Source organism: Saimiri boliviensis, chromosome 10, assembly GCF_048565385.1.
Source record: "Saimiri boliviensis isolate mSaiBol1 chromosome 10, mSaiBol1.pri, whole genome shotgun sequence".
Classification (NCBI taxonomy): domain Eukaryota; kingdom Metazoa; phylum Chordata; class Mammalia; order Primates; family Cebidae; genus Saimiri; species Saimiri boliviensis.
This window is the reverse complement of record NC_133458.1, coordinates 45,829,100-45,848,309: the sequence shown is the minus strand read 5'-3', so window position 1 is coordinate 45,848,309 and position 19,210 is coordinate 45,829,100. Positions and strand designations below refer to the sequence as shown.

Genomic DNA, 19,210 nt, shown 5'->3' with positions numbered 1-19,210 from the left:
ACTGCAAATGCTGTGTGGGGTAACTAGCTTAGTCAGAAGCAAGAATTCATGTTAGAGTAGGTCTGGAAGTAGTCATTGTCCAGATTCAGGTGGGCAGGCACAAGATAATGAAAGGAAGAGGAAATGGCAGCCCGTGCCAAGATACAAAAATGCAAAACTAATTGGTAAATTTGAGAATGATCAAGGCATAGGCAGGTAAGATGGATCTAGAAAATTTGGTGGGAGACAGAATCAAAGGGTTTGAATGCCATTTGAATGAGTTTACACTAGCTCTTTGAGCCAGACTGCCCTTAGGCCTGGACAAGAGGTATTGCTTTTTTTGGTGCCTGTGTTTTTGAGAAACCTGCACATCACAAGTTTTTTAAAAAATAAATTTATTGAAGAACACATGGGCCCCTATGTCATTCAAGATCTGTCATTCAGCACTATCAAAGTGTGACATTCTAACCCTGATTATTCACCAGGTATTTATTCATAACAAACAAACATTATTAAGGACCCAGGCACGTTTTCCGTATCTTTTGTGTTCTAAAAAAGAAAGATGGACTGACTCCAAATCCCATGAAACTTCACCAGTTGATCACAGGCAGGATTTCAGCCATCTAAGCACTTAGCTAAGAGAAAAAGAAAATTAAATGACGTGACAAGGCTTCTCAGCGTGGAGTCCACACATTCTCGTATACTCAGTATCATTTGCCAGTGGCTGAGTGCCTCTGTTCTTTCTGCTCTTCATGTTTTAACTTGTGATTCTATAATTCTAGAGGTACTCAGGAAAACACAGTATTCACCACAGTTGTTTGTGGGAACAAAGGAAATATTTTGTGACTACTAAACAATTCATATTGCTCTTAAATGTGTATGTATGTAGTTGAGGGTATGACATGCAAGGAGCATGATACCCTTTACATTGACAACCATGTGGAAATCGAACCCTCAAACCTGTAAAAAGATTTCCTTTTATAAAAATATGTAATAAGATGTAACTAATTCTTTAAAAGCTTAAAAACTCAGTTCTATTTAAATAATTTTGATGTAATTTTGTGTTAATTAGTAGTATTTATATACTGGCTTTTTGTTTTAAAAGATACATTTTGACATTTTACAAAATTCTTCTGGAAAGACCTGAAAAACTTCACTTTTAAATTTTTTACATTTATTTTCATCTATATTTTCATTAACATATATTTAAATTATCTATACCAAATACAATTAAATATTCTTTTAATCCTTTATATCATTGTTGTCAGTAGAATGCAATCATGTGAAAACCTTGATTGTAACGACATAGTGATTTTGCTGAAATGGAGGCCAGAAAAAAATGTATAAATAAACATATGAATTTAAAATATATTAAAAAAACTGAAAAATAACAGCTTGGAATTTTCATTTATAATATATATATAATTTAAGGCTTACATATGTTTAAATTTTATTACTCTTCCAAACATCACAGACCTTTTAACAGAATACTCAGAGGTGTAATAATAATTAAATTCAGTCATCTATGTTTGCTGGTTTTAGCTATATGAAGGTATATTTATCAGGTCAGGAAAAGTAACATATTTCATTTAACAGTTTGCTAATTTAATTTATAGCTAAATGTTAAGTATTTAGACATGTAGTATTTAGACCTCCATGCCATAGGCCCCACATGTATTAGGGGATGATCTCATATTTATAAGTAATGTGGAGTCACTGATGCCAACTTTTAAAATTTTAACTTATGTATTTATTAGAAATATTCTATTACAGTGGGTGTGGTGGCTCATGCTTAAAATCCCAGCACTTTGGGAGTCCAAGGTGGATGGATTACTCGAGGCCAGGAGTTCAAGACCAGCCTGGCTAACATGGCAAAACTTCATCTCTACTAAAAATGCAAAAATTAGCCTGGTGTGGTGGTGTGCACCTGCAATCCCAGCTATTCGGGAGACTGAGGCAGGAGAACTGCTTGAACCCAGGAGGCGGAGGTTGCAGTGAGCTGAGATTGCGCCACTGTACTCCAGCCTGAATGAAAGAGAGAGACTCTGTCTCAAAAAAAAAAAAAAAAAAAAGGAAATATTCTTTTATACTTTAGACATAAAAGGTATAAAGCATAATATAATGAACATCTGCGTGTTCACCACTCTGCTTAAGATATAAATAGTGTAACTTGGTGTCCTTGTACACTCCTCCCCAGTAACATTCATTCCCTTCCTTTCCAGGGGTAACCAATCCTGAACTTTTTACTGCTATTTTAAATGGCAAATTCTTTAACAGTATGTTTTCTATTTCTTGATGATACCTAGCCATGTTTCATCATGTACATAATAGCTATTATACTACTGAGCTTGCATAATTGTTTTAATAGTTCTGCAGATTCCTCTCGAATTTTCTAAGGAGACGATATCACACTTACGAAAAATAACAGTTTGAAATCTTCATTTCCCATCCCTACATCTTTTATTTCTCTTTCTTCTACGGGTAATGACCTTTAGTATAATGTCAAATATAAGTGGTAAGAGTGGGCTTTCTTGCCTTGTTTCTTTAGTAAATATAGTAGGTACTGTAGGTCGATAATATTGTTGTTAGGAAGCAAAATAATGTGATCAGAATTCTTTTCAGAAAAATCCTTAGTGACAGAAATATCAGTTGGAGTCGAATTATTTGGGAGTCATATTATGGAAATTACTTCTATTTAATGCAAAAGTCATAGGGCCTGTGATGACCTACCAATAGAATACGCATTATGGCTCTGATTATGATCACTATAGTAAAAAACTGCATTTTCACTTGCTTAATTCGCAAGTTAGACAAATCTTAATGTACCAAAAACTCACATGGGTCTTACTATGAATAATGTCTAAAAATGTAGTTATCATGATTCACTACAGGGTGCATTTATGGCTCCACTGTCACCCAAGTCACTCAAAATCAAACCCTCTTGCAAAGCATTTGAGTAAATACAACCAATAAGATACTGAGAAAGAGCAAAGTCTTTTTAAACATTACCCAACAAGTTGTAGAAAAATTAAAAATTTCCACAAAAAGCTGTCTCTCAGCTCAGTCAAAAGAAAGTTATTTACATAGTTTAGTGTTTACAAAGTTATTTACATAGTATGCTGTTTATTTAAACAAGTGGAAAGCAAATAATTACCAACCAAATATTGTATAAGTATATATCCATGTAAATGAGGCAATTTAATCTCAAACGTTGAATCACAATGTATTCGATCGAAGACTTTTCTTGTCTTATGGGTCCCTCATATTTTCCATTTTATTTTTCTGTGTATACCCAGTTACCCAGTTATGTAAGCACCAATTACATCTTGCAAGTAAAATAAAGGCTTTAATCTCATTTGTAACAAATTCTAAGAGCTAATAAAATTGCTAAATTAATAACCCCTGCATATGTTTCACTAAATCTTGGCTCCTGACCTATTATCCGTAAACATATATTTCTAATAAAATGAATGTGTTTAATTTGGTAACTAAACAGCCCAAAGGAACAGTATCTGCCATAGCAATGAAGTCTAATGACAATTATGCTGACACTCTTCTATCTAAAAATGAAATCATGTGGAAAATGGTTTCTACTCTAGCAGAATAATTAAGACAGAAGACAAAATTTGATATGGTAGAAATGGAAGCCTCTTCTCTTAGGGAAAGGGGTAACATTATTTACCTCACCACCATATTATGTTTTCAAGCTTTTTTCTTAAAATCATATATATTTTTTGACGTCCTAATTACAGCAACAAATCCAACAAATGGTGAAGTCAATCCTGAGGGACTTTTTGTTTCATTTTATTGCATGGACCTTTCTTGGTTTTGAACACAGCTTCTGAGTATGGGCTCTCTTCTGAGACTTAGTTACCTTTAGTTATACAAATAGTTTTATTATACTGGTATCTTCTTTAAGTGGCTTTGATCTTTTTTGAAATGTATGCCTTTGTCTATACCAGTCAAATGAAAATTTTATCTAGGTAAAATATGTGAGGTTGCCAGGTTCAAGTGCTATTTTTGGGAACCATGAGGAACATTTGACAACAAACCACAAGGTAAGGCTTTATGACTTATTAACAAAAACTATATAACTATTGGTACAAGTATTTTTTCTATAAAATATAAATTATTTTAGTTCCTATCAAACTTGTCTAATGAACAAGCATGTACTATAAGACAACAAGAAAATATAACCAATTAAAGTCTAAGCATCATTTTTTCAAAGAAAATGTGAAGAGAATACTTCATCTGGATCGTGTCAACACTGTCTAATGACCTTCTTTTTTTATTTGAAATGGCTGATTTTAAATAAATGCCATTCTAGCTGTTCTAGAGAAGTTACACAGGTAAATGCTACAATTCAACAATAAATAAATGCAATGAAAATTCATTCTCATGTATCACAAGATTAGTATGTATTGTATAAGCAGAAAACTTTCATTCGCCACTTCAGGTATAAATCACTTCATTCACAAAACATACACCATCTACAGTCTTTATGTAATGCAAAACTTTACCAAATAGTTACTTCCACTGATTTCAGAACACTCTGTTCTACCAAATCCTCCTGAGAGATTTCAAGGGTTTTAATATACAAATACTCTACTTCTCTAAGAGGCTCTGTCATACCTCCACCTAGAGTATTTGCCACACTGCGTTGTGAAGGCCTAATTGTCTTCTTCCTTGAGAGTAAGGATTCTGCCTTAGTGATGATTGTATCTATTGACCCTCTTACCTGCTTCTTCTGGGCATCAGGCCATGTTTTAATGCTTAGTGATAGTGGCAAAAAAAAAAAAAAAAAAAAAATTCAGAAGGCTCATAGGTTCAGTGCACTCCTTATTATCTATGACCTGAATCTCTGCCCTTATAATCTCTAACTATTTCAAGCATTTCCCAAAACTCAGTCCCAATTCCTCTCTTTGTCAAATGCTCTTAAAAGAAAAAGTCCAATTCTTTCATCCTTCCTGCAACTCCAGAATCTATTATTTTGTTTTTTACCAAAGAAGCATTATATAGGGGAAAAAATGAAAACAGGTATGACTAGACATTACACTGCTTAAAATGTCCATTTCCCACATATGTTACCAAATCCAGCAATCTCTGCCTGGTTAAATATAACTCTTATTTCTCTTGACCAGCCCACTCATCAGAATATACAAACCAAAATCAAGATGGATAAATCACAGCTGCTTAAAAATGTGTCTCGAAGTCATAAAGGAAAAACTCTGCATGATATAAAAACATAGACTTTACTTTTTCTCCTTTCCACTGGTTTTTAAAAAGTGAAAAATTTTTTATACTTCATAAACTTCAAAAGGAATTCTATGGAGTTTTAACTTTCATTTTCCATACTTACTATCATCACTTTCAGACCATCAGTTCATTTCATTAATAAATAATAGTTGTAATGCTCATTTATTGCTAAAACTATCATCTCCTATTAGGCATATTTCCTTCACAAAACACTCTAGGGGGCTCATATTTTATTTAATAAGGTATCAATGAAATAAGTGATTGAATTAGCTCTTTTCCAAATGACTTGGTACTAAAAAGAACTCATATTTAGTATAACTCAAAGTTTCCATACTCAGAAAGAGGCAGTCTATCATAAATAGTTTCTGCATCTGAATTATTCAGTTCTGCTTCATAGTCCCTGCACACAAATTGTTCACAAGGTCACACTATGATCACAAACCTAAAAATCAAAATACATTTATATATCTTAGAAAGGTTATATTTGCCTTGAAATGTATAAGTCAAAAGTTTTTCTTCTAATGTCCTTTGGTCAATATAGCTAAAAGAAATTATTTTTATCTGGTGCTAAAAAAATAAATAATTTACTTCAGATTTATTTTTAGATACTAGACTTTCACAAATCATTATTCAGGAAACAGTGCAAGTATCTCAGTTATTCTCAATTTAAAGCTAGATACAAATGATAGAAAAACTTCAAAGATGGAAAATGAAGAAGCTAACTGGAGGCCATGGAAAGAATTACATTTGTATTTGCAGTAGATGGAACACATTACCTAGGAGAACAGTTCAAATATAAATACTACAATTAATACTTATAATAAATGAAAGAAAGAATTGTTGCATGCATTTTTAATTGAAGAGTCTGTCAATGTGAAGTAGTTAAAAATCACTATTTGAAATGTCGCAGCTATACACACATACAAATTCAAATACAAAATTTAGTTTCTATGTGCTTCCATTTTAAAGCAAGCAGAAAATTTGTCAATGTCTACGATAATCAGTTATTTTTGTGTGCTGGTGAAGAACATCATGGCTACAACAGAATATATATTCATCGACATAGAACTAGGTGTTATAAAGGAAAAGACACTAATTTCTTTCACAGAGAATATTAGAAAATATTCTAAGCATTTATAAAGCAACGCATCAGAATGACCACATGTCCTTATTATATAATCCAGGAAAATCAAGTAGCAATTTGATTTCCAGACAATTACTACAATTTTAAAAGAAACTTATGAAAGATATTTATCCCACTAGAAATGCAAACTAAAGTCATAAATTAGCAAATCCATGAGAAGATAAAACATTTTCTATCATTGTGCAGTAATCATAAACTCAAAAGGGTTAGCATAAAGAAATTTCATAGAGCTATCTATCATACATAATGGAAACATTTCATACCCAATCATATCTGTGATGAGAGAGAAAGAAAATGGCTTTTAGAGGTAATCTTTTTCACTTTCGAGTTGCTACAAAATTTTGTCACAAGAGTCACTTCTATACTGTAAGTGATCTAAAACATTTCCAATCTGTTTATTTGACCTTTAGTATACCTTATGAAAATTAGATTATAGTTTTGTAATAATTACTATTCAAAGGCAAGAGAATGCCTTAGTAGTATTTATTATCAATATTGCAACTAGAAAAAAACGAAGCAGGAGTAGTTTCCTAAAGTTTTCTTCCACACAGCCATACATGCTTATACAACCCTAGCTCTATTATTGCACTGTCAGCCAAAGATGAGTAAAAGTGGCTGCTCCATTAGTGACTGCGGGAGTGTCCCCTCACACTACGTGAAAGAAATTGGTTTATTAGATACCACGAACATTAAATCTTAGAAAAAAAACTATATGAATAAAATGTTTTCCTCAAATATATTTAAAGGTATTCAGTATTGACTTACACGAGTTGAATATCCCTTATCCAAAATGCTTGAAACCAGAAGTACTGCAACTTTTTGATTTCTTTATTTTGAAATATTTGCATTATACTTACTGGATAAGCATCCCTAATCCCAAAATTTGGATCCAAAATGCTCCAATGAACGTTTCCTTTGAGCATCATATTGGTGCTCAGTAAGCTTAGAATTTTGGAGCATTTCAGATTTCAGACTTTTGGATTAGGGATGCCAACCTTGTATAGATATGTCTAGCTTTAGGAAAATCTAATGAGTGGAGATCCAAGCTTTTAAGCAGACCAGATAATGAGAAACAAGTGTAGTGCCAGTTAACTAAAAGATCCTTCACTTTATATTATGAGCTATATTGCAGGGAATCATAAATAAAGAATTTCTATATACATTCAACATGAAAAAACTCACAAAAAACCAGTTTAATCTCATGTTTGATGGAGTATAAGCAGGGAACAAAGAATGTCTGCATTTCTACTATAAACTCAGCACTTGTAACATCCTACTTACGAAGGGTGACAGATCATGCCACCCCAAAATACGCTACTTTGACATAAGGATTACTTTAAGCTAAAGGCACTTGACAAATAGCAGATGCAAGAGGGGCATTCTAATCTTCCCCTTTTCTTCCTGAAAGCAGGAGATACAATTTTTCATGTGAAAAATGCCCTCCCTGTATCAGGATTAAAAAAATACTCTTCCATGGGGACTGATGGCAGGGGATTCTGTACAAACAGACCTTGTTAAAATGTATTAAAATCATTATCTTCCTTTAGCCTCACCACATAATTTACTTTTCCACAATTAGGTCTCTTTGTTCAATCTAACATAAAAAAGTATGTTTGTTTTTCCAATTTTGTGCCTTCATTTCTTTATGAGGGCTCCTATACCACCTAAAACTTATCTTAAACTTGTTTCCTTTTCTCCTGTGACTCTGTCGTATGTCAATTTAAGTCGCAGGCCCAGCTGGGACCTGCTTCTTGTATACTTACCAGTATGATTTCCATTACACTTGCATTTTAAACTAACGATTTAGAAAACTGAAGCCCATAGGTCTTGTACACATTATGTCTGCTAAACATCAACTGAAAATATAGGCTACAAAGTATTCCCATGGAAGAAAAAAAGGTCTTCAAATTTAGAATAAGCTAGTTGGCCAAAAGCATCTTTTGGTACTTTGTTGTAGTGTCTGAGTTCTTTTCCATGAAACACACGTGCACACACACACACATACGCACACACCCAGATAGTGTACCTTACCAATGATACTGAAAATGAAATTTTCAAATATAAACTATTCCAGTATAAAATTCATGATCACTCTTGGCTGAGTTATCTGAACAATCTATCTGACATACTTTTGTTCCCACCTTTGAAATATAATTGTATCAACAAGAACATAAAAGATGACTCACCGGCCCAAAAGAATTACTGTCAAAACTGTGTCCATGATGATCACCTTCAACCCAGATGTGACCACGGGGGACTTTCACATACCGGTTTTTGTGTCCTATGGTTCTAGAAATAAACAGTGTAACCATTGAGATATGAGTAGAAAAGAGATCAAACAGCTGAGCATACAAACTCAGGAAGAGCAAAAGTGTTATATAGATGTTACAGACAGGTTAACCGTGAAGCTTCTCCATAATTTCATTTTTAAGGAAGATGTGGTTAGAGCCCTTTGAATTGATCCACAGGATTTTTTGTCTTTTTATACTTCTATAGGTAAGAATTTTGTGCTTAGATAAAATGTATTGGCACCAAATATAATGTGTTGTTATTGCATATAACTCAACAATATTCTAAATATGTATTTATGAAATTCAGTAAGCCCTAACAAAATACAGATCTATTTGTGTTTTAACATTTGCTTTTAAGTCAGTATTCAACTCTTCCAACTGATTCATGCACAACTACAATCTTCATTTCTTTCTATCGAACTTCTCAAACCAGTGGGCAACACTTTTCATAAACACTTAAAACTCTAAATTTCAATGTAAGTAAGAAATAAAAGAAAATAAAATAATCCAGATAACTTCTTGTTAGATAAAAAACATCAACATCATTTGAAAATTTTTGCCCAGCACTGAATTAGTCCTAAAAATAAAAAATTTTTAACAACTGTGAAGATTAAAGATCAGTGATACACATGCAGCAAAATATTCTTAATTTTTAATACTGTCAAGGAAATGGACTAAGAAAAAGCTACCTCACACAGTTTTGGTAGCAATGTAGAAAGGTATAATGTTTTTGTCTATATTTCCATTTTAGGCCAATTTTTGGTACATTTTAAAGAAACCAATGTGTGTGTGCCTTTTGACTTAGTTATTCTACTTGTAGAAATCTGTTCAAAAAATAAAATCAGAAATACAGACAAATTTACTCATTACCAGGGTTGTCCAAACAAGGCTTTTTATAGCAAAAAAAAAAAAAATGAATTCACCTAAATATTCAACAACACAGAATTGGTTCAATAAATTATGCTGCAACCAACTAAATAAAAGATGAGTTTACAATAAAATATAATCCTAATCCCATAATAAGAAGTTCTTCTGAAGGCAGAGACTTTTTTTTTTTTAATTTTTCTTTTATCCCCTAAAAGGTTCAGGAAAATGCCTGGCCTAAAGAATCTTCTCAGTAAGTGTTGGCTGAATGAAGGAATGAATAAATGTCACCTCCAAGGCTGTAGAGTTCAGAAACTGAGCTTGGCATACAGTTTTTTGAGCTGGTGTCCCTATGAGACCATATTCATTAGTTAGCAAGTCGTATATATGCAGAAGAATACACGAAAAAGAAAAACTAAACATAAATTGGTGCTACAGAAACTGAAACTATTCATTATCTAGGATGGTTTTTAATTTTCAAGATAATTTCAGTGCTGAATTACTTTACTTTAGATCAGTAAATCATTCATGCAAGGAAGCAAAACTGTAGCTATTAGAAGCCCACAGTAAGTTAATGACTGCTGTTTATTTTTAATTACTATTGGGAAGTAAGTTATCAGCTTTTTAAAGAAAAGTGAAAAACAAGTTGAACACATCTTACCATTATATACTCTGTAATATAAATGTTCTTCAATTAAAACAGGTCAATTAGTTCCTGACATCACTACTGCTTTTATTATTAGATTGCCTCTAAGAACTAATATTCTACATGAAATGTTAATGACAAAGAGAATATCCTTTTACTTAACTGTTGGCAAGGCATACTCAGCAGTCCCCAACCTTTTTTGCACCAGGGACTGATGTCATGGAAGACAATGTTTTCATGGACCAGGTTGGGTGGGGGATGGTTTTGGCATGACTCAAGCATATTACATTTATTGTGCACTTTATTTCTATTATTATTGCATAATAATATATAATGAGTTAATTATATGAGTAATGTAATATATAATGAGTATAATATATAATGAGGAATATATAATGAGTTAATTATATGAATCACTATAATGCAGAATCAGTGGGGAGTTCTAAGCTTGTTTTCCTGCAACTGGATGGTTCCATCTGGGGGTGATGAGAGACAATGACAGATCATCAGGTATGAGTCTCATAAACCAGCTTGACCTACATAGTTAAACCCCGTATCTACTAAAATACAAAAATTAGCCAGGTACAGTGGGGGCGCCTGTAATCCCAGCTACTCAGAAGGCTGAATCAGGACAATCTCTTGAACACAGGAGGCAGAGGTTGCAGTGAGCCAAGATCACGCCACTGCACTCCAGCCTCGGTGACAGAACAAAACTCTTAAAAAAAAAAAAAAAGTCTTATAAGGAGCATGCAACCTAGGTCCCTCACATATGCAGTTCACAATATGATTCACGCTCCTGTGAGAATTTAATGATGTCCTGATGTCCCTGATGTAGCAGGAGGTGGAACTTAGGCAGTAATGAGAGCAATGGGGAGTGGCTATTAATACAGATGAAGCTTCCCTTGCTGCTCACCTCCTGCTGTGCAGCCCAGTTCTTAACAGGCCACAGACCAATACCAGCCCGTGGCCCCGGGGGTCAGGGACTCCTGCCTCAACTGGGCTGAAACGAAGCTTAGTAATTTAGATGAAAATAGAATGGAAAGACTGTTACACAGCATAGTCTCCGGAGCCAGCCTATCTTGGCTTTTGTATCTTATTTAATATTTTCAAGCTTACATGATCTGTGCAAGTTGATGAAACTCTGTGTCAGTTTTCTCAGTTACAGAACTGGGCAAATAACAATACCTCAAAAAGTTATCCTATGGATAAAGTGGCATATATTAAACACTTGATAAGTGGATTCTCCAGCAGTTGAGATGCACTGAATATAATTTCGATGTAAAGTCAGAACCCAATAAGTGGTAGATATTATTGCTATTGTCTTCCTTTGTCCATCATTTTCTTTCATTTCCTAAGTCAGGATATGTTCAGCCTCTGCTATCTATTAGCATCAGTTTTTCAAAATTACCTGAACTATGCTTCAGTAATTTCCTTTCCCCACAGTTGTACTGTGATTATAGACTATTTTTAATGGTACAATCAATCTTTTTTTTCTTGTGCTCTTATGTCCTTCTGGGACACTTTAAAACTTATATGTAAAAACACTATTTATTTATGTTCTGCATATTCAGATATGCAGAGTAGTAGTAGGTGAAGTACAATCTATTTGTGTTTTTATCTACCAGTCTCTTGTATATTTGAATATTACTATGCTAATACAATGTGGTTTCCTAGACACCAGACAGACTTGAAAGAACACTTTGAGCTCCAGAAAAACCCTGGTAAAATCATGCTATATCCTAGTACATATTCTGTTTCTTGGGTTTCAATCTAACTTTTTAAAGAATAATCCAAAGTAGCTTTAAAAATATGATGTTAAAATATTGGGCTAGTTCCTTTTAGGACTGCCAAAGAAATATAATACTCCTAATAGAATTTCTCTAGAGAAAGAATTTTAAATAGCTTTGTGCTCCTGAATTCACATAAAAGAAAGACAAGATAATCTTTTAGGTGATTTAACAGTTAAGTGAGGTGTCAGCCTACAAGGTTGTATGTATCTATGGCTTGCAAATAATTTTGGTTTTGACAGTCAAAAATGAGCTCTGTATGGTATTCTAACTACCTGTCTAAGAAAAGGCATTTTTAGTAGTACCTTTACCAAGACAAGTTACCTAGGTCTTATAAATGGAATAAAGAATCATTGCCTCCAATTTGATTTGACCTTGAAACCAATGTTTTTAAGTCTCTGAATCTTTTGAATGTCATCAGTTGAATACAAAAGTATTGTGTAGGTAATTCTTGTCACGACAAGAAAGGAAGAATTTATTTAAAGTATTTCCCAAATGCGCGCACGCACACACAGACATACACACACACACACACACACACACACACACACACCACACACACATTCTTAAGTAAGTCATTTATGTCAATAATTCATGATTGATTTAAGGTATTCTTATTTATTTTTCAAATTATTCTATTAGTTTTTCTCATTGTCCAAAGTAGTGGCTGCTCTCAGGATGTTTACTGCTGCCTGGATACTAGATCCGTGGTTTTCATTGCCTTGAGGAACCAGAAGTCAAGGGCTCTGGACCCAGAAAGATCAGCAGTTAGAACTAGGTCTCCTTATCATTGCTAACAGATAGAACCAGAAAAAAAATCCACCATCAGGAAAGGAAAATAAAAAGAACACTTGCCTATCTAGTGTTGGCCTCTGCAAGAGAAAAAACTCCCTCTTGAGAATTTACCTTCTGCTCTCAAGTGAGACCGAGGTTCAAATTCACCCTACCTGAGTGGTCTGACAAAGTAAGAATCAGCTTTAACTGGTCCCAGGCATCTGGCAAAGAATAATCTTTCAAATGTGGTTTCAGGTTTTCTACAGATAAATCCCAGCCAACAGGAACCACAATTCAAAATTACACATCTCATTTGGAAATAGCCACTTCAGTGAGTCAGGACAAACAATGAATAGCAAAATTAGACTACCCTGAATTTCAAATACTGGATTAATGGATATACATGCTATAACTAAATTTTTTAAGAGTATAATGGGAATTTAAAACATGAGTAAGGAACAATATACTATTTTAAAGATAGACACTTGAAAAAGAACCAAATAAAAATTCTAAAAATTAATATATATAACTAAATAAATGAGTTAAAAAGCAAATTACTAAGTTAAAGAAAGAAGTAATGAACTGTAGAAGAATTCAACACAGAGAGCTAAAGAAATGGGAACTATAAGAGACGTAAGAAAGATACAGGAAGCATTACAAGAAAATGTAACATCAGTAAAATCCAAGTTCCAAAGAAAGAGAATAAAAAGAAACAAGGAAGAGATAATATTTGAAGAGACAGTGGTAGAGGATTTTCCAGAGTTGATGAATGAATGAATATGCTGGGCCTTAGAAACCGATATCTCAAAATACGGCACTTTGATGTGCTAAACTGAAGAAGGCTCAAGGTCTCTCTGACCTTTTTCCACCTTGTTCCTCATTCATTGTTTCTCCTAAATAAAGCATGATGAAGTTGTTCCCTGAAGCTCCCTTACCTCGCTGGACTCCGGACTGGCTCAAAAGGAAACAGTTACCTCTGGTACATTCCCTGAATTTTCATTAACTGAACTCATATCACAGGAAGAAAGCCATGAAGTCTCAACATACCTGAACAGACTGTGGTCACAAACCATTGTCTGCTTGGTGGGTCCAACAGATTGTCTCAGGCCATTGTATGTTCAACCCCATTGAATTCCCATAAAAATCATTTACTAGCACCCTAAAATCATCCACACTTCCCTATCTCCTTTCCCCCTAAAAAGAAGCATATAAAATGGTCTGTACTCCATGGCGTGGTGTACTCACTCTGTGACCCAACCTTTCACTGCACTTTGTATGCCTTTGCTCCTATTAATCTACCTTTTGTCATTTATTTTTTAGTGACTTTTCAGAGGGCTAAGGGGAAGTTTTCCTTTGACCGCCACAACTACAGATTCTGAAATCAGTGCAAATAAGTAAGACAAATAGTAAAAATTCACGCTATCATACATCGTAATGAAATTTGTAAAACACTGAAGTCTCACTACTCCCAATCTCAAATTCTGAAAAGCTGCCAGAGGAAAAAACATGAATTACCTTAAAAAATTAAATTGACAGTAGAGTTCCCTTACTGAGGTATAACGTACATGACATAGAATTCAGCAATCTTAAGTATACAATTCATTGAATTTAAAAATCAACAGTCACATAATCCCTGTCTACATCAAGATATGAAACACTTGAGTTCCCCAAAAAAGTTTCTTCATGTCCCTCTGTGGGCAAATCTGCCCCACCCTCATCCTTGGCTTTAGACAATCACTGCTATGCTGCTTTCTATTACTGCAGTTATACCTTTTCTAGACTTTTACATACAGGCATACCCTGAAGATATTGTCGGTTCAGTTCCAGACTACCTCAATAAAGCAATATCACAACAAAGAAAGTCACACAATTTTTTTTGGTTTCCTAGTGCTTACAAAAGTTATGTTTACATTATACTGTAGTTTATTAAGTGTGCAATAACATTATATCTAAAAACACACATCTTAACTTAAAAATATTTTATTGCAAAAAAATGCTGACAGATACACAACACGAGCACATTCTGTTGGGAAAATGATGCGAATGAACTTGCTGGATGCAAAGTTGCCACAAACCTTCCATCAATAAAAAATGTAGTATCTACAAAGTGCAATTAATGGAAGCACAATAAAACAAGGCATGACTGTAAATAGGAACATATAATACATATTCTTTTATTTCTTGCTCCTCACTTTAGTCCACACTTTTGAGATCAATCCCCATCGTTCCCAGTATTAGAGATTTGCTACTTAAAAAAAATAGTATAGTATTATATGGACGTACCAGGATTTATCAATCAATAGTTCATGAACAATTAAACTGTTTCTAATTTTTTACTTTTTACACAAATAAATACAACTATTATTTAAGGTTCAGGGGTTACTTGTGCAGGTTTTTTACATGGGTATATTACATGATGCTGAGGTCTGAGATGTAAGTGATCCCATTACCCAGATAGTGAGCACAGTACACCAAATTTTTGAATATTACCACTAAAGCAGCTATGAACCTTTGATTATAAGTATTTGTATGGACACACTTTCATTTCTCTTCTATAAATAAAATGGTTGGTCATATCTTAAGTGAGCATTTAAACTGTCAAACTGTGGCCAAATATCCTATTTTTAAAAGGAAAAAATAATTTTTCCCCTTTTTCTTTTCCCCCCACCTCCTACTTAGTTCTTAAGGAAGGCAAATATAGCCTTTACTTTCTCTCCACCAGGCATGGCAAGCTTACCTATGAGTTTACTTAGAAGTCCCAGAGATCCTACCTTGAAGCAAATCAGGTGCCTCCAGAACTCTCTTCCACCAGGAGGTAGCCTCAATTTACAACCTGCCTCTGCCCATATTGGCGCCAACCAGACCACCTGATAGGTAAGACGCCCAGATCCCATATATCCTCACCCCCTCTCCTACAAGTAGTTCATGCCAAGCCCCCCTTAAAAACCCCTGGCTGCTTGTCCTGAAGAATAAAGTGGTACCCTCAAGGTAGGAGCCTGTAATACCTCTCCTCAGCTACCTCTGGAATAGAGTCTCCTTCTACTAGATCTCACTATTGTTAGACACTGTTAAGGGGTTAGGGACGAGACCTGCGTTTGGTTACAAAACTTTTCCAGAGCAGGGGGAATGGCGATGTTTAAGAGTTTCAGTTGTTCCACATCTCATCAGCACTTGGTATTATCATTCTTTCCATTTTAGCCATTTTAGGGGCTTAGAATGGTTTTGATTTCCATTTCCCTAATGACTCATGATTTAAGCAGCTTTTCATGTGTCTGTTATTTTCATATCTTCTTTGGTGAATTATCTATTTAACTTTTAAAAATTAAATTCAGTGATCTGTTTTATTACTGAATTATAAGAATTCTTTATGAAGTCTGGATATAAATTTTTATTAGATATGTTTTATAAGTATTTTCTCCTAATCTGTGTGCTTTTAAATTTTTCTTAACAGTTTTTTTCTACAAAGAACATCCATTTTTAATTCTGATGAAGTCTATTTAAAACCTTTTTCTTTTAAAGTACATGTTTTTCATAACTTAAGAAACGATTGCTTAACCCAAAAATCACAAAGATTTTCTCCTATGTTTTCTTCTTGTTGTTGTATACTTTTAGGCTATTTATGATAATTTTATATGGTATAAGGTATGGTTCAAATTTCAATTTTTTACATGTGGTTATCCAATTTTCCCAGCAACATTTTTTGAAAAAACTATTCTTTCTCCCTTGACTTACCCTGTTAACTCTGCTAAAATTAATTTACCCTATTTATTAGTCCATTTTCACTCTGCTGATAAAGATACACCCAAGACTAGGCAATCTACAAAAGAAAGACATTTATGGAACTTACAATTCCACATGGCAGGGGAGGCCTCACAACCATGGAGGAAGGTGAAACGCATGACTCACGTGGCAGAATACAACAGAAGAGAGGTTTTGCAGGAGAACTGCCGTTTTTTAAAACCATCAGATCTCATGAGACTCATTCACTATCACAAGAACAGTGCAGGAAAGACCTGCCCCCATCATTCAATCACCTTCCACTGGGTTCCTCCTACGACATGTGGGGACTGTGGGAGTTACAAATCAAGATGAGATCTGAGAGGTAACACAGCCAAACGGTAACACCCAATATGCATAAGTCTTTTTTCTGGACTCTATTTTGTTCCACTGATGTTTATATTAATATCATACTGCCATAATTATTGTGGTTTTAAAGGTCTTAGAATCAGGTACAATGAGTTCCCCAATTTTGCTGTACTCCTTTCCAAACTCCTTGACTATTCTAAGTCCTCTGTATTTCCAAACAGATTTTAGAATCCCCTGTCCATTTCTATGCAAAAGAGCCTGCTGGGAGTTTGACTGGCATTGCACTAAATCTACACAGCAATTTAGGTAAAAATGACATCTTAACAACATTGAGTGTTCTGATTAATGAACATAGCATATCTTTCCAATTTTAAAGGTCTTTGAAAATGTTTCCGTTCTGTTGTGAGATTGATAGCATAATAATTTTGCACATATTTTCTTAAATTAATATCTAAATATTTACTGTTTTAATGTTATTTTAAAAAATAAAAATTTTAACTCCTAGTTTTTCATTGTACTACATAGGAATACAGTTGATTGGTCTTGCATCCTGCAACCTTGCTAATGTCTCTTATTACAGTTTTGTTTTTTCTTTTTTTGGGGTAGTTATTAGCATTTTCTGCAAACACAATCATGTTTTCCTGGGACTACAGCTGCGTGCCACCATGTCCCACTAATTTAAAAAAATTTTTTAGAGATGGGGTCTTGCTGTGTTGCCCAGGTTACTCTTGAATGCCTAGCCTCAAGCTATCCTTCCACCTCAACCCCTGACGAGATGAGATTTGTGCACAAAAATAATTGCAGGTTTTTGACATTAAAAGTAATAACAAAAACCACATTTACTTTGGCACCAACCTAGTAAAACAGTAAAAATACTACTGTAATTACAGCATAATTACAGATATTGTATAAGTTGACTGAATATAGAAAAGATAACTCCACACTGCAAAGAAACGATATTTAAAATTCATTTTTGCTAAAATGATGATGGACTGCATACAATATTAAAGGTGTAAATACCATAATCAGTTTATCTACTGTTAAATTAGACAAATTAGTAAATTATATCAATATTCCATGCGTGACTTCTGGCAAACCAATTTAAATAATATAGTAAACTTGTATAATTTAATTTTTCCAAAAAACCAATATTTAATATACATGATATTGTTGCATTTGTTTAGAAAATCTTCTCTCAAAATAATTGCCTGGGTGTTTTTATTATCATCATTTAGTTTGTAGGTCTTTTCCATATGCTTGTATGCTAGTTATATGGGAAAAAATACATTTCAGAGCACTGTGCTTTTTTTTAGAAAAAAGGTCTGGCTTTGTTGCCCAGGCTAGAGTGCAGTAGCATGATCATAGCTCACTGCCACCATAGTCTCAAACTCCTGGGCTCACATAATCTGCCCACCTCAGCCTCCCGAGTTGCTAGGACTGCAGGCATGCACCACCATGCCTCGCTTTTATTTGTTATACTGATAGGGTCTCACTATGTTATCCAGGCTGGCCTCCAACTCCAGGCCTCGGGTGATCCTCCTGCCTATTTTAAATAGTTAAAGAATCTGGAAGCTACATATAAAGTAGGGTTGGGAAATGCCTTTTTAAGTAAGATTAAAAAGCAAAAGGTATGCTGTAAAATAACATACAAAAATGCCTGAGTATTCTGAAATTAAAAACTTGAAAGACAAAATGTACCATAAATACAGAAGTCAACAAATTAACTATCTATGGGGGGAAAATGTTGCAAAGATGTTACATAGATAATGAATTTTTTTTTAAAGGACAAACAATCCAATTGAAAATGGCTAAAAGATACAAATAGGCATGTGACAGATAAAACATGAAAAACTGCTCAAATTCACTAGTAGTCAGGAAAATACAAATTAGAGTAAACATGACTTTATAGCCAACAGCTGAAGCATATTGCTGGTGTAGGTATAGGAAATGTGCACTCTCACGTTGCTGGTAGAAATAGCAAGAGTTATAATCTTTTTTGGAAGCAATCTGGCAGCATCCATAGCATTTAAAAAATTCATTTGCCTTACGATCTAGCAATTCCATTCCTAGGAAAATGCCATAAAATAACTATTTAGGGACACAGGTACAATAATGTTTTTGGTAACACTGTTCATAGTGGCCAAAAATCTGGATGTAAAGATAATACTTAAAACAGGATGGTTAATAAATGATGGTATGCCCATACCATGGAATCCAATATAACTCATAAGAATGAATTAGAGCTATCAATTAACTTCAGAGATTTTCCAAAAATTATTGAATAGAAAAGCACGTATGATATGATTTATCCTTTATAAAAAGAAAAGGTTTAAAAGCCACTATATGCAAATGTGAATCTGAATATAGGAAGCATTACACTAGT

General features: G+C 34.0%; 1 protein-coding gene across 5 annotated transcripts in view; it reads right to left on the bottom strand.

The window, feature by feature from the left end:
• The window catches only part of IMMP2L (inner mitochondrial membrane peptidase subunit 2), a 923,127-nt gene that overhangs the window by 233,149 nt on the left and 670,768 nt on the right, over window positions 1-19,210 (bottom strand). For 4 of the 5 annotated variants that reach the window (XM_010344085.2, XM_010344092.2, XM_074379214.1 and 1 more), the window contains one exon: window positions 8,566-8,668. In XM_010344085.2, the coding sequence (XP_010342387.1) occupies window positions 8,566-8,668 (103 nt within the window). Of the gene's footprint in view, window positions 1-8,565; window positions 8,669-19,210 lie in introns of those variants that run through there. The other variant, XM_074379217.1, reaches the window with a different exon arrangement.